The 16058-nt window shown below is 54.2% G+C and overlaps 1 protein-coding gene and 1 pseudogene across 1 annotated transcript; both read left to right on the top strand.

Annotated features, from left to right (window-relative positions):
- The first annotated feature begins 217 nt into the window (after positions 1-217).
- Positions 218-4114, top strand: LOC148092964 (stefin-C-like). The gene is made up of 4 exons (XM_087817942.1): positions 218-352; positions 919-1111; positions 2740-2841; positions 3739-4114. The coding sequence occupies exons 1-4, from the start codon at positions 306-308 to the stop codon at positions 3871-3873; spliced, it is 477 nt and encodes a 158-aa protein (XP_087674068.1). The 5' UTR covers positions 218-305; the 3' UTR covers positions 3874-4114.
- A 1587-nt stretch (positions 4115-5701) lies between these two features.
- On the top strand, positions 5702-9543 carry LOC148092963 (stefin-C pseudogene; annotated as a pseudogene).
- Positions 9544-16058: the final 6515 nt, after the last annotated feature.

Raw genomic sequence — 16058 nt, 5'->3', positions numbered from 1 at the left:
GCCTCCCACGCTTCCCTGAAGTTACAGACCAGGCTCTTCCCTGGTCTTACAGGAAAAGCTTGCCTCCTCCACACATCCGCTCTTGGGCCACTCCAGCTGGGACTAGGCACTGGGTCCCACAGAATACAAGGCTGGGCCTGCTCCTGCAGTCAGCACCCAGTGCGAGGAGAGGCCCAGCATCCCCTAAGGTGCAGGAACAGGGTGCAGCTGGAATGCCACTCCCAGTCCAACCTGAGGCCCTGGGAGTCATCGCATCACTGGACTCCTTTCCCCCACCTCTGGTTCAGCCATGTCAGCCCTTCACTATGTCCCTGAGGCATATGCTGGTGACATCCATAGTGGCTGGCACAAGGTGGGTACTTGCCAGGTCCTGCAGATGAGGAGTGCAAGCCAATCCAATGCACTCGGGAACGAGGTCAGGCGAGGCCTGATCCTGGACACCAGGATGCAGTGGCAGCCCCTGCTCCCCAGCTATTCCCGGTGCCCACTGGGCAGAGATTTCTCTCCTTACTGCCCTCTGCGACTCTCAGGTCCAGCTCCCACTCATCTCTGGTTCCTCTGACCTGGCATCGTGCTCTGCATGGGGTCAGGGACACCCAAGAGCAGAAAAACCCCATCCTCCAGGGTCTGTGCCCTCCTCCCCCCACCTCCCCAGCGAGTGACTCCGTGGCCAGTAAGACCAACACCAAACTCCGGGTGGCAGGGGATGCCCACCGCAGCACACCATCCTTGGTCCCTAGGCGGTGCCCTCCGCAGGGGGCCCACATTGCGCAGTGTGCCCACCCCTCACCCATCTCCCCACTCTCTGCCCTCTGGAGGCCCTCCCAGCCCCACCCCATGCTAGCTTCCTTCCCACCCGGCCCCTCCCTTGTGATGGCACAACCGGTGCCCTGCCTGCTTCCGCCCTGTGTCATGCAGCCTGGCTGACTTAAGGTGGAGGGCCCTCTGCACAGGTAACCACCCTCACATTCCGCTGCTCCATACCCGCTGCTGCTCCGTGGGCTCAGCTCCTCCATCCGGCTGCATCGCAATGAGCGCTCCCCTGACGTTGCGCGGTGGGTGGTCCGACACCCGGCCTGTCACTGCCCAGATCCAGGACATCACCGACAAGGTACATGGGCTGGGTCTTCCAGAGCTCCTGATCTGTTCCTGCCCTGTGGCTGAAACCCACAGGGCTAGGGGCAGGTCTGGGACAGGCACCCAAGGGACTGGACTTCTGCAGACTGCGTTCGGGGGTGCTCAGAGGGAAGGGCCTGATGTGTTTGTCCTCAGGCGCTTCAGTTGAATCAGAGAGACCAGGAGACAGAGCAGGTGGGGTGCAAGGGAGCCATCAGTGAACCTGGGGAAGGGTATGCAGGGTCCTAACCTTCTACTCTTACTCTGCTACTCCTTGTGTAAGTTTGAAATTCGTTCCAAATGAACAGCTTTTATTATTTATTTATTTTTTAAATATATCTTTATTGACTTCAGAGAGAGGAAAGGAGAGGGAGATAGAGAGAGATAGAAACATCAATGATGAGTCACTGATCAGCTGCAGCCCCCAACCCGGGCTTGTGCCCTGACTGGGAATCGAACCCCGATCACCTGGATCCTGGGTCGACGCTCAACCGCTGATCCATGCCTGCCGGGCCAAATAAACAGTTTTTAAAACCAAACAGAAACCAGGCTGGGATGAAGAGGCAGAGCCTGGTTCAGAGCCTGGGCAGCAAGTGAACATGGGCCTCAGTTTCCTCCTCTGTAAAGGGGGCATCACTAGAATACCTTGAAAGAAGGTCCTACGGCAGGTGGGATGGTGGGCCCCAGGAAGGCTCGGTTCCGAGTGAGAAGAAAAAACGTCAAACCAGCAAGCCAGCTTCCTGCAGCAGTGTTAACTAAGACCATCTAAGCCTTTAGAACTAGTCTGGTCACTCCAGGCAAAGTCAACATGCTCCAGTGCCTACCAGTTAATCTAGGTAGCACTCAGACACCTGGAAACTAGATTAGGTTTTAAATTAAGAAAAAACAGCCAACCAGCCAACCTGCTCTCTCCTTCCTCCATGTAGATGCTCGGCTAATGAGAGGCCAAGATCCTGGGAGACAGGAGTGAACCAAAAGTATGGTTCCTGTTTGAGACCTAGGATCAGGATGAGCCTCTGCCCAAAGGCACTACATCTCAGGGAGTCATCTAGAAATGCAGGAAAGCGCCTTTACCTGCACAGCACTTCCTCTGCTGCCTTATCTGTTACAGGAGAGCCTAGGAACAGCCTAAGTGCCCCGTAGGGGAAAGTTAAGACAATTAAGGCCCATCTGTAAGATAGAAGATTAAATCTAAAACTAAAATTAACTTTAGTAAAATTCTAAACTGTTTTAAGTTTAAAACAGTAATTAAAAATGATATAGTCGTCCAAATGAACTGTTTGTGTGTGAACTAAAACAAGAAAAACAGGGTGTAAGCTTGCATATATTGTCACAATGAGGAAAATATAAGCATTTCCCACACCTAGAAGAGAAAGTGCCAGTGGGAGAGTGAAAGCACACCTCGGGAAGGGCAGTGGGATTCCGGAATTGGTCGCTGCACTTTCTCCTGAGTGCGACCAGTGGGACTAGACTCCATGGGCAGGAGCAGACACCTTGTAGAGGTTCTGGAAGGGGCGGGCCACTGAGGTGGGTTCAAGGCGTTTGCGCAAGGTGGCCGCTCCTGTGGGTCAGTGGCCCTTGCAGGAGGGGAGACACCAAGCTTTCCTTCCCTCTGTCCTCCAGGTGAAGCCCCAGCTGGAGGAAAAGGAAAACAGAAAGTTCTGCACTTTTAAGGCGACTGAGTACAAGAGCCAGGTGGTTGGGGGCATGAACTACCTCATTAAGGTGGGTGTCGGGTATGTGGGTGCTCACCCAGGCAGGGGTCTGTAGGTGCCAATTTGGGTGCTTAAAGGGGGCCCTGGAGCCCTGGCTGGCGTAGCGCATTGGATAGCGTGTTGGCCCGTGCACTGAAGGGTCTCAGGTTCGATTTCCGGTAAGGGTGGGTACCTGAGGGCAGGTCTGATCCCCGGCCAGGTGGGGGCCTGTACAGGAGGCAACCAATCCATGTGTCTCTATCACATCCATGTTTCTCTCTCTCCCCCCGTCCCTATCTCCCCTCTCTCTAAAGAATCAATGGAAAAAATATATTCAAATGAGGAGTAACAAAGAGTAACTAAAAGATAAAGGGGGTCCTGCGGCAGTCCCTGACTTCAAGGGGCTCTTCCTCTCTCCAATGAGTGTGCATGCCCTGGCCAGTGCGCTTAGTTGGTGGGGAGTCCTCCCTGCACCAAAAGGTTGCCTGTTCGATTCCTGGTCAGGGCACATGCCCAGGTTTCAGGCTTGATCCCCAGTAGGAGGCATGCAGGAGGCAGCTGATGGATGTTTCACATCGATGTTTCTCTCTTTCCCTTCCTCTCTCTCTCAAAGTCAATAAAACCATTTAAAAGGTAGTAAAAATTAAAATGAGCGTGCATGCACACATGCAGGCCTCCAAGGAGGAGAGGACTGAGCCTTTCGGGAAACTAAGGGCTCTGAGGAGCAAATGTAGGGTGCCAAGGGTGCTGGCTGGGGTGATGGGCATCTGCCACACCTGAAGGAGGAAGATGGGAATGTCGTCAGCCTAATTGCCGATGCCCTGAAGGGACACAGCCTCCCAGGGCCTTGCGCACACAGTCCAGTCAAGCATGGGGACTTGGGGTCCAAGGCAGCACCTGCCCCCCTCACCCGACTCTCTCTTTGCAGGTTCAAGTTGGAGATGACGACTATATACACATTCGTGTGTATGAAAGTCTCCCACATGAGAACAAGCCCTTGGCCTTGCACGGCTATCAGACCAACAAGACCAAGCAAGACGAGCTGGATATTTTCAACTTCTGAATCTTGAATTAAGCCCGTCATCCATGTGTTTCTCTGTTGTCTGTGATCACGTTTGGGTCCTGAATGAGCGATGTCTCTACACTGTGCCACTGTTCAGGGAGGGGATGTTTTGCATCAATCTCATTTTTCTATTTCTGCTTTCAATAGAGTGATTTTCCTCCCAATCAATGATCTTAACTAAACTACTTTCAAAGAGGGCTTAGGTTACCTCTAAATACATATATTTTTAAATCTTTGCAAATTTCCTCCTTTGTTTTGGAATTTTTTTCTTCATCTGAAACCATAATCACTAGATAGATGTGTCCAGACATGTTTGCAAAGTTCGTTCATGACCACCCGCTGGCCTCAGCCAGCTGGAGACCCCTTCCACCTGAGGAGGAGAGCCCAGCAAGCTTGCTCTGGGTCACAACAAGTGGGTGGTGGGCCCAGGATTCCAGGAGCCCATTCCAACCACAGCTCTACACACTGTTGCTGGGATTCTATGTCCTGTCTCCAGGCCTTGGTTTCTCCGCATAAATAAGAGGATCTCAGGAAACCAATTCTGGACCATGACCTCTAGACGTGCTCAGACACAATCACACACTTTACGTTTCCATAGCTATACGCAGATGCAATGACACTGGTACCAGTGTGTCCTGCAAACCACCTGTGCAGCCGCCCTGAGCACCGTGAGCCTGCGAGGCCATGAGCTCATCCACCGAGCTGAGCTGCATGTGCTCAGAGCCTGAGCATCTGGCAAGAGCATGTCTGTTTCAACAATGCTTTTGGATTCAACAGGGGTCATGCCCACAGTGAAGTCAGACCACTGGTTGTTTTGCCCAATGTGTTTGTATGAAGTAGAATTCAAAAGAGCACCCCAGAGTAATAATAATAACTGGTGAAATTTCTATCTGTGTGGCTCAGGCTCAAGGTAGATGTGTACCTGAGGATTAACCAGGCTCTGACTCTTGTGAACCCCGCGAAGCTTCCCTGGGGTGCAAGGCATTTGGTGCAGAGTCAGGCTGTCTGGGTGTGAGGTCGTGAAGGGCATGGAGGGGTGGGATGGTCAGCATGCAGAGCCTGGAGTGCAGCAGTAAGGAATCTCTGAATAATGAGCTGTGTGTATCCCAATCTGTCCATGAACTGTAGGAATAAAACACTTTCAGGAGACGCTCTTAGTCTCAGCAAACGGAGTCAAGCAAGTTTTCACTGAAATGAAGACCTAGCACCGTTGCTACTTGGGACTTTCAGGGACAGACAGGGGGAGATAGCATTTGGGTGCTCAGCAGGGCTGACAGCCCACGCCCTGCAGGCAGGGAGCCCCCTACTGCCGTCTGCGACTCTCAGGTCCAGCTCCCACTCATCTCTGGTTCCTCTGACCTGGTATCGTGCTCTGCATGGGGTCAGGGACACCCAAGAGCCAGAAAACCTCATCCTGCAGGATCTGCTCCCTCCTCCCCCCATCTCCCCAGCCAGGGACTCTGTGGCCAGTAAGACCAACACCAAACTCCGGGTGGCAGCGGACGCGGGTTGCAGCACACCATCCTTGGTCCCTAGGCGGTGCCCTCTGGGGGCGGGGCCCACATTTCGAAGTGTGCCTGCCCCTCACCCATCTCCCCACTCCCTACCCCCTGGGGGCCCTCCCAGCCCCACCCAGAGCTCCCTTCCTTCCCGCTCGGCCCCTCCCTTGTGATGGTGAAACCGGTGCCCCGCCTGCTTCCGCCCTGTGTCATGCGTGCTAGCTGACTTAAGGCCAAGGGCCCTCTGCACAGGTAACCACCCTGGCAGTTCACTGCTCCATACCCGCTGCTCCTCCGTGTGCTCAGCTCCTCTGTCCCGCTGCATCACAATGAGCGTTCCGATACTCGGTGGGTTGTCGGACACCCGGCCAGTCGATGCCGAGATCCAGGACATCGCCAACAAGGTACACGGGTTGGGACCCCAGAGCTTAGGGTCGGTTCCTGTCCTGTGGCTGAAACCCCCGTGGCTAGGGGTAGGTTTTGAACAGCCACTGAAGGGCCTCGACTTCGGACAGCGCACAGGGGCGCTCAGAGGGGAGGGCCTGATGTGTTTGTCCTCAGGCGGTTCAGTGGGAATCAGAGACCAGGAGACAGAGCAGGTGGGGTGCAGGGGAGCCGTAGTGAACCTGGGGAAGGGTATGCAGGCTCCTAACCTTCTACTCTTACTCTGGTACTACTTGTGTAAGTTTGAAATTAGTTCCAAATATACGGCTTTTAAAACCAAACAGAAACCAGGCTGGGATGCAGAGGCAGAGCCTGGTTCAGACCCTGGGCAGCGAGTGACCCCTGGGCGTCAGTTTCCCCCTCTGTAAAGGGGGCATCACTAGGGGGCCTTCACAGAAGGTTCTAGGGCAGGTGGGATGGTGGGGCACAGGAAGGCTCGGTTCTGAGTGAGGAGAAAAAAGTCAAACCAACCTTTCTCCTGGGAGTCCCTGCTGCTTCCCTAACCCGACAGTGTGCGCCCACCCATCTTTGCTCAGGTGGTTTACGCCATCTGACCACATAAAGGGCGATGAGTCAGTCCCATGAGACTCTGAAAAGGAGGAATTTGCAGGGACTGGGTGATGAGCCATCTAGGGCTGGGGTTCCTGGGCCTCCCCCACACTGCTCTCTGAGCCCAGCTTTTCCTTGCTGTTCTGATTTCCAGGCCTAAGAAATTCCTCACTTCTTACAGGAACTTTGTGCATAAGCTCATTCAGGAGAGAGGAGTTGCTGTCTTGGAGCTACTTAATTGGGTGTTGGTCACTTGAAAGTGCCAAGAGGGCAGTCACCATTGCTGCTGGCAGGCAGGTCTTGAGAGCGGGCCTTTGGTGGTAGCTCTTAGAGGACAGGGGCAGGGACACCATTTGTACTGACTCTTCCCCAAGCAGTCTGGGCTGCAGGTGAGAACAGAGGTCAGAGAGGGAGCCCCGCCAGAAGGATGTCAAAGTCCCAAATTCTGTCTCAGCCTCCTGGAGGAGTGCCCACCAGTCCTGACCTTGGCCTTCCCCGGCCCTCTGCTGCCCCTGACCCCTTGAGGGCTGGTAACTGGCATCTTCCTAACCATGCCTGGGCCTTCTGCGCTCCCCTTGGCATTAGTCCAGCCCATCTTTCTCCTGGTCAGCAGCAGGGTCAGTGAACTGTCACTGCAGGCGGTGGCATCACCTGCATTTAGGTTTTCTCACCATTCCTTGCAAACCGCGGGGGACTTTCCTGCCCCCACTCCTGAAACAGGCCAAGAGGGAGGCGGTTCCTTCCCAGGTGCCTGTGTGGCGGGTTTGTGTGTCACTCATCCCCTCAGGCTGTCCACTGTCCTCAGACCAAGCAGGGCACCTTGCACGAGCAAGGGCGCTACAGGTAAGCGCTGAGACACAGGCGGGCCCGCAGTGAGAACCTTGCCGGCTGCACAGAGGGCAGAGGAACTGCAGGATGGGCCTGCCTCCCCCCCCCCACCCTCCCTCCTGCCCTGAGCTGCCCTGACTCCAATCTCCTCCCCCTTCCTACCCCGAGGTAGAGCCCCTCCCTGAAGGCTCTGGGAGGCCAGCAGCCTTTCTTCCTTTGCCACAGTGACTCTCTTGCATGTAATGAGGGTGATCCCCCTTGGCCCCCTCCCACCAGCAAGCCTGCTGCCTGTAGCAGCGTTAACTAAAATCCTCTAACCCTTTAGAACTAGTCTGGTCACTCCAGCCAAAGTCAACATGCTCCAGTGCCTACCAGTTAATCTAGGTAGCACTCAGACACCTGGAAACTAGATTAGGTTTTAAATTAAGAAAAAACAGCCAACCAGCCAACCTGCTCTCTCCTTCCTCCATGTAGATGCTCAGCTAATGAGAGGCCAAGATCCTGGGAGACAGGAGTGAACCAAAAGTATGGTTCCTGTTTGAGACCTAGGATCAGGATGAGCCTCTGCCCAAAGGCACTACATCTCAGGGAGTCATCTAGAAATGCAGGAAAGCGCCTTTACCTGCACAGCACTTCCTCCGCTGCCTTATCTGTTACAGGAAAACCTAGGAACAGCCTAAGTGCCCCGTAGGGGAAAGTTAAGAGAATTAAGGCACATCTGTAAGATGGAAGATTAAATCTAAAACAAAAATTAACTTTAGTGAAATTCTAAACTGTTTTAAGTTTAAAATAGTAATTAAAAATTACATAGTCGTCCAAATGAACTGTTTGTGGGTGAAGTCAAAAAAGAAAAACAGGGTATAAGCTTGTATATAGGTCATAATGATGAAAATATAAGCATTTCCCACACCTAGAAGAGAAAGGGCATGTGGGACAGTGAAAGCACACCTCGGGAAGGGCAGTGGGATTCCGGAATTGGTCGCTGCACTTTCTCCTGAGTGCGACCAGTGGGACTCGTCTCCATGGCCAGGAGCAGACACCTTGTAGAGGTTCTGGAAGGGGCGGGCCACAGAGGTGGGTTGGTAGCGTTTGCCCGAGGTGGCCACTCCTGTGGGTCAGTGGCCCTTGCAGGAGGGGAGACACCGAGCTTTCCTTCCCTCTGTCCCCCAGGTGAAGCCCCAGCTGGAGGAGAAGGAAAACAGAAAGTTCTGCACTTTTAAGGCGACTGAGTACAAGAGCCAGGTGGTTGGGGGCATGAACTACTTCATCAAGGTGGGTGTGGGCTATGTGGGCGCTCACGCAGTTGGGGGTCTGTAGGTGCCAATTCAGGTGCTTAAAGGGGGCCCTGGAGCCCTGGCTGGCGTGGCGCATTTGATAGGGTGCGGCCGTGCCCTGAAGGTTTTCCGGTTCGATTCCCAATCAAGGGTGGGTACCTGACGGGCAGGTCCGATCCCCAACCAGGTCGGGGCGGGTGCAGGAGGCAACCAATCCATGTGTCCCTCTCACATGGATGTTTCTCTCTGTCCCCCCCTCCCTCTTTCCCTTCCCTCTAAAGAATCAATGGAAAAAATATATTCCAATGAGGAGTAACAAAAAGTAACTAAAAGATAAAGGGGTCCTGCGGCAGCCCCCGCCTTCAAGGGGCTCTTCCTCTCTCCAATGAGTGTGCATGCCCTGGCCAGTGCGCTTAGTTGGTGGGGAGTCCTCCCTGCACCAAAAGGTTGCCTGTTCGATTCCTGGTCAGGGCACGTGCCCAGGTTTCAGGCTTGATCCCCAGTAGGAGGCATGCAGGAGGCAGCTGATGGGTGTTTCCCATCGATGTTTCTCCCTTTCCCTTCCTCTCCCTCTCAAAGTCAATAAAACCATTTAAAAAGTAGTAAAAAATAAAATGAGCATGCGTGCACACATGCAGGCCTCCAAGGAGGAGAGGACTGAGCCTTTCGGGAAACTAAGGGCTCTGAGGAGCAAATGTAGGGTGACAAGGGTGCTGGCTGGGGTGATGGGCATCTGCCACACCTGAAAGAGGAAGATGGGAATGTCGTCAGCCTGACTGCTGATGCCCTGAAGGGACACAGCCTCCCACAGTCCAGTCAAGCATGGGGACTTGGGGTCCAAGGCAGCACCTGCCCCCTCACCCGACTCTCTTTGCAGGTTCAAGTTGGAGATAATGACTTCATACACATTCGCGTGTATGAAAGTCTCCCACATGAGAACAAGCCCTTGGCCTTGCACGGCTATCAGACCAACAAGACCAAGCAAGACGAGCTGGAATATTTCTAGTTCTGAATCTTGAACTAAGCCCGTCATCCACGAAGTTCTATGTCGTCTGTGATCACGTCTGGGCCCTGAATGAGCGATGTCTCTACGCTGTGCCACTGTTGATGAAGGGGCTGTTCTGCACCAATCTGGTGTCTCTATTTCTGATTTTAATAGTGTGCTTTTCCTCCCAATCAATGATGTTAACTAAACTACTTTCAAAGAGGGCTTAGGTTACCTCCAAATACATATATTTTTAAGTCTTTGCAAATTTCCTCCTTTGTTTTGGAATTTTTTTCTTCATCTGAAACCATAATCACTAGGTAGATGTGTCCAGAAATGTTTGCAAAGTCCTTTCATGACCACGCGCTGGCCTGAGCCAGCTGGAGACCCCTTCCACGTGAGGAGGAGAGCCCAGCAAGCTTGCCCTGGGTCACAGGAAGTGGGTGGTGGGCCCAGGATTCCAGGAGCCCATTTCAACCACAGCTCTACACACTGTTGCTGGGATTCTGTGTCCTGTCTCCAGGCCTTGGTTTCTCCGCATAAATAAGAGGATTTGAGGAAACCAATTCTGGACCTTGAGCTCTAGACGTGCTCAGACACAATCACACACTCTACATTTCCATAGCTATACGCAGATGCAATGACACTGGTACCAGTGTGTCCTGCAAACCTGCTGTGCAGCCGTCCTGAGCACCGCGAGCCTGGGAGTCCATGAGCTCATCCACTGAGCTGAGCTGCATGTGCTCAGAGCCTGAGCATCTGGCAACAGCATGTCTGTTTCAACAATGCTCTTGGTTTCCACAGGGGTCATGCCCACAGTGAAGTCAGACCACTGGTTGTTTTGCCCAATGTGTTTGTATGAAGTAGAATTCAAAACAGTGCCGCAGAGTAAGAGTAATGAGTGGTGAAATTTCTATCTGTGTGGCTCAGGCTCAAGGTAGATGTGGGCCTGAGGATTAACAGGCTCTGACACTTGTGAACCCCGCGTAGCTTTCCTGGGGCGCCGGGCATTTGGTGCAGGGGTCAGGCTGTCCGGGTGTGAGGTCGTGAAGGGCATGGAGGGGTGGGATGGTCAGCATGCAGAGCCTGGAGTGCAGCAGTAAGGAATCTCTGAATAATGAGCTGTGTGTATCCCAATCTGTCCATGAACTGTAGGAATAAAACACTTTCAGGAGACGCTCTTAGTCTCAGCAAACGGAGTCAAGCAGGTTTTCACTGAAATGAAGACCTAGCACCGTTCTTACTTGGGACTTCCAGGGACAGGCAGGGGGAGATAGCATTTGGGTGCTAAGCAGGGCTGACAGCCCACGCCCTGCAGGCAGGGAGCCCCCAAGGACACAGCTCTCACTGCCCGTGTGGACTGAGTCTGGGCTGTGCTCCCAGGGTGGTAAGACATTTGGGAAATGAGAGAGGTGGCAGTTACACAAGGCTGAGGTCTAAATGCCATTGGGCTGTGCACTTTAAGATGGTTCTGTGTGCTCAGCTGGTGTGGCTCAGGGGTTGAGCATCAACCTGGCATCCGAGAGATCACGGTGCAATTCCCTGTCAGGTTGCGGGCTCCATCCTCGGTAGGGAGCATGCAGGAGGCAGCCGATCAATGACTCCTTATCCTTAGGTGTGTGTCATGTGACTTTGACCTCAATAAAAACATACCACAGGACAGTAAACCAGAGCCGGTTTGGGGAACACCTTTGGCAGAGGATTTGGGGAACAAACGCTACTCTGGAGCTCTTCCACCTGCCCACCAGGCCCAGCATCTCCTCTGCCCACTCTGGGCCCTGGGTGCTGACCTGTGGAGATGACCTCGGTTTTTGTCCCCTGGCCACTTGCTGCAGGGATCGCCTCTGGGACTCCAGGAAATGCCCTCCCTTCTACAGGACTCTTCTTTTGGTTCTGGTAACTGGCCTGCTAGTTAGCCCTTCAGATGAAGCTGGTAATGACTCTCCTTCCCTCCATGTCCCCCCGGGAGTTGCTGACCACCTTGTCCCTTTCGGAGTGCTTATAAATGGCCTCTTTATTAAGTGACCTCAAGTCACTGGTCAGGGCCATCTAATTCCCCAGCTCCAGGCAGACAGTGATCAAGGGACCCGCCCAACCCCTGAGTCACAAGCCCTTGGTCCCCAGCTGTCCAGGTAGAGGCAGTAAGCAGCACAGGGCGGTGAGGGTGCATCTGAGAGGGGAAGCCAGGTGCTTCAGACAAAGCAGACCACCTGTCCTCCCGCCCTCTCCTTGCCCTTCTCACAGAGCCCGAGATACCTGGGGCTGAGCTAAGGATTACCTCCAAAGGTGTGGGAGGGTGTATAGCACCTGCTGAGCTTGTAGGACCGGTGCTGTCACCACTCAGGTAGGAGGGAATTAGAACCAAGGGGCAGTGACAGCTGATCAGTGACGAGCTGGTGCTCACAATCTGGCAGGGATGGGCCAGGAAAGGGAGCCCCACCCTCCTCTGATCCCTGGGCGGATCTTGCAGGAGCCCTGACACACAGGGCAAGCCCAGGATGGAGACCAGAATAGGTCCGGCAGAGAGGGGACCTGGGTCACGGCGGGCAGGGCAGGCCAGGCCAGGCCCTTTACTTACGAGGGAGGCGTTTTAAGGGACAGCAGTGACTACGGCTTGGTTAATGGGGTATAGGTACTGCACAGATGATTAAGAAAAGGGAATCCTATGGAGAAAAGAAATCCTCACACCACCATTATTGCCATGAAAATATTTATTTGTGGAGAATCGTAAATCAACAGGAGCAGCACACACAGACTCTACAGTGCTGACAGGCATTTTACATTTACAACACGTCCACACACTTGCAGTGGGCAGGGCTGGTCACCACGGGGCCAATGCAACCACTGTCCGAATCTCACAGAGATCGTCCCCCTCACAGCCGCGACCCAGGCTCCACCACAGCCCCTGAGAAGCCTCCAGATCCCAACCTCCCTTCCTGGAAGGACCAGGACAGCATCGGCGGGGCTCCGAGTCACCCCCTCAGGCTCCTGCTGCTCATTTTGCAATTATTGGCTGAAATGCCAACTATAATTCTAAATTAGAAGGTACACAGCTATAGCGTTACAGCATTCAAAACACCCTCGGCCTCCTTGGAGACTGAGAATTCCTCTCCAGTTCCCTAAATATTAACATCTACCCCTCCCATCAGCAAGACGAGAGTTGCAGTGTGGGCTCAGGTGGAACCACAGGGGAGGGCTGGCTCTCGCTCTCCAGCCAGCTGACTTGCAGGCCTCGATGTCCCAGCTATGGTGGGCAACCCACGGCCTCAGGAAGGTGTCTCCTACAGAGCGGGCTTCCCGTCACACAGGATCGGAACTTGCCCGTCGTGGTGTGGGGCTGGGGCAGAGGAAAGGTGGCAGGTCGGGGGCTTCATTCTCCACGACCATGGTGAAGCTCCCCCCCCACACCCTGAAGCAGGGGTCAGACGTGGGCAGGAAGCCTGGCTTGAGCCCAGGGCTCTGCTTGGCTTGGACAGTGGAAAAGCTGTTTACTCTGCCAGCATTTAAAAAGAAAATTCTAGGTGGAGCCTTTCACTAATATAGTTTTAGAATATTCTCGAAGAACTAAAGTTACTCATTGATTTCTTACTAACAGAGTGAACATATTGTGTTGTGAGCTCAAATCTCTAATGAAAGGCAGGAATGTGGTTTGTAAGACAGTTTTTGAATCAGTTAAGCAGGAAACACTTTGCAGCGAGAATAAGCTGCAGACGTCCACAAGGAGACACATGCACTATGAGAACCGTGAGCGCCCGTGTGGCAGCTCCCCGTGGGGGCTTCAGGACACGGGCAATGGGCGCCGCTGGGAGGAGCCTGTGGGACACAGCAGGGGACGGGACACAGGCAGGGTTCCCACCCCTGTGCACCCCCGCAAACTGCAGAGCCTGGTTCCCTTCACCAGACAGAAAGACTTACACACTGAAGAAACACCCCCAGAAGCAGAGCTGATGTCTGCCATCTACCAGGGTGGGGGCCAAGGACCCCTCCTGCCCACCACCCCTCCTCCACTCTCGCTGACCCCTGCTGGCAGAGGCTGGAAGTGCGTGGCCGGATTCTGAAACCAGAGCTGTCTATAAATCACACGCAGGATTGCATGACGCTCCTCTCACCTGCAGACCTGCTGGGTAACCGATTCTGCACCTGCCACAAAGCAACCGACCACAGCACACACATACCATGCCTGCACACGGCCCCAAGGTCACACATGTACCGGCCCTGGGTCAGGTTGAGGACGGCCTGACAAGCGCTTGTGGGCAGAACTGCAGACAGTAGGAGGCCTCCTGGGGGAACGATGTCCATCCTGACCAACACACCCCAAGTTCAAGGCTTCCCTGGCTTAGGGCAGTGGACCTGGCCTCCCAGAGCCATCCTCCCCGGGGCTGGGGGTTCTTCTGAGTGCCCACTCAGCGTGTACGCCTCACATGCATCGCGTAGGGACACAGGCGATGGCCCTCTTGGGAGTCCTAGGGCAGACAGCCTCAGAGGGTGAGAAGGGAGCCCCTGCAGCCTGGCAGTGGGAGGTGGTGTGGGATGAAAACAGGTGGGCTGAGCCGCACTGCTCGGCTGGTGGGCAAAACTGGGTCTGGGGATACGTGGCTCCCACCCAGACTCAGAAAGCCAGGCCACGCTCACAATGTCCCCATCTGCACAATATCCACTCTGCTCACTTACAAACTCCCCTCCCCTCCTCCCAGCCCAGGTGGGTACTGGGGGAGGCTTCTAGGTGGAGATGTGTGTCAAGGAGGCCCGAGAGACCAGGCGGGTGGCAGAGAAGGAAGTCGGGGTGCCACCTATGCTGGCACTGAACACAGCGCAGTCGCGCAGTGTCTTTGATTCACACAGACATGGACCTGACACCCCAGGCAGGTAGGTGATCCCATTTAAGGGCAGGAAGGACCAGGAGAGGGTGTGCACAGTGGAGGTCCAGCGGCCAGACTACGCTTCCCTCGTTTTGTGCACATTTCAACTGAGGAGTGAACACGAGGTTCAAGCTGGGACAGGAGTGGTCCCTGGACATCCATCATCCCAGCCTGTCCCACCTCCCCGCTCTCCCTCTCTCCCCCAAGCCAAGGATGCGCCCTGCGCTGCATCCAGGGGGCCTCAGCACAGGGGCGGGCTTCCCCCGTGTTTCTTTCCCACATGGATGACGGGGGGTGGGGAGGTGACTGTTCCCCTGGGACTCGGGCATCACGGTGCAGGCCGTGCGCTAAAAACACCCGCCACATACTCAAAGCAGGTGCGCCAAGGAGGGCTCAGTCCGTTGGAAAATCAAACATTTAAAAGGTTGGCTCTAACAAGTGTAAGAACAAACAAACAAAGCATCATTTGTACCATCACGGACATATATTGCAAAAAAGACTCACTCGGTTACCTTAGCAGCACTTGGCAAGGGTTTAAGACTGGTTCAAGAAAGGAATCATATTTTATAATTCATCTTTATGGTCTACAGGGGAAGGTTTGAAACAGTGGCAAGTGCTGAAATCTGCACTCTGACAACAATCTCCCACGTTAACAGGAATTATCATAATTTTGCAGATTAGTAAGCTATGGAAAGTAAAAACAAAGATCAATCCTAATTTGGACCTTATCGGTATGAAAAACTACCGCCAGGGGCCAGGGTTGAAATCTGGATGGGGATTCTACACACAGGCAGCCAGGGCCTCAGCTGTGGGCGTGACAAGCGGCACATGTGGGTAGATGAGCCCAGAAAGCTCAGGCTCAGCAACGCGGGCGTGGGAACATGGAGCTCAGCCTCCCGAGGAAGCTCAGGTTTCCACAGGAGCCTCACACCCTGTGGAGGCTCCCGGGGTCCCCAAGGTCCTTCTCTTAGTACAGACAGCTCAGCCCCTTCTCCCCATGGTTGGGGCTTTACAGCCAAAGGGCACAGAAGAGAAAGTCTCAGACCCTGCCTGGTTCATGGCTGTACAGAAGCTCCACGGAGGGACTAAGTCTCATCACTCTATGGGGAGCATAGGGAAGTAAAAGAACTAAACCGAAAGTGGGGCCAAGCCCCTGAAATAAAACTAAAGAACCAAGAATCGAACAGTGTTCGCGGAGCACGCTTCCCTTCACGTTGGCTGCTCACAGGGCATAGGCCCAACACCCACAACCTCACTTTCTGGGGGGTTTTCAGCATCTCACGGAAGACAGATACATTCGGTTCTTTGCCCAGCCCTAGATGGCTCTCACTATTGAAATAAAAAAGAAAACCTTTTTCTCATTGGCCGTCTCCCCAGCTCTACTTGGCAGTGGCAGAATTTGCCATTAAAGGCCCAGGGCCCTGGGTGACTGGCTGGTCCCTATGAGCACCCTGTAGGGGATGCTGCACCCCCCACCAGGCTGCAGGCCACTCCTTCCTCCTCCTTGCCCAGTGGACCCTGCAGGGACCAGGAAGCAGGGCTCTGCCCCTGGGCTCTGAGAAACCCGGTCCTCGGATACAGGGGCCGAGTCAGGGGCAGGTGCTCCGACCCTGTGCACAGGCCACGCGAGCACTACTGCATGGGAGGTAAGACACTCAGGAGTGGGCAGTGGGCGAGGAAACAGCAGAATGGTGCTGGGAGCTCCATGGAGAGTGGCATCCCTTCTTTACAGGGTATTTTCTACAAA

Source organism: Miniopterus natalensis, chromosome 6 (assembly GCF_054644295.1).
Source record: "Miniopterus natalensis isolate mMinNat1 chromosome 6, mMinNat1.hap1, whole genome shotgun sequence".
NCBI classification, from domain to species: Eukaryota; Metazoa; Chordata; class Mammalia; order Chiroptera; family Miniopteridae; genus Miniopterus; species Miniopterus natalensis.
This window is presented reverse-complemented; position numbering and strand designations above follow the sequence as displayed.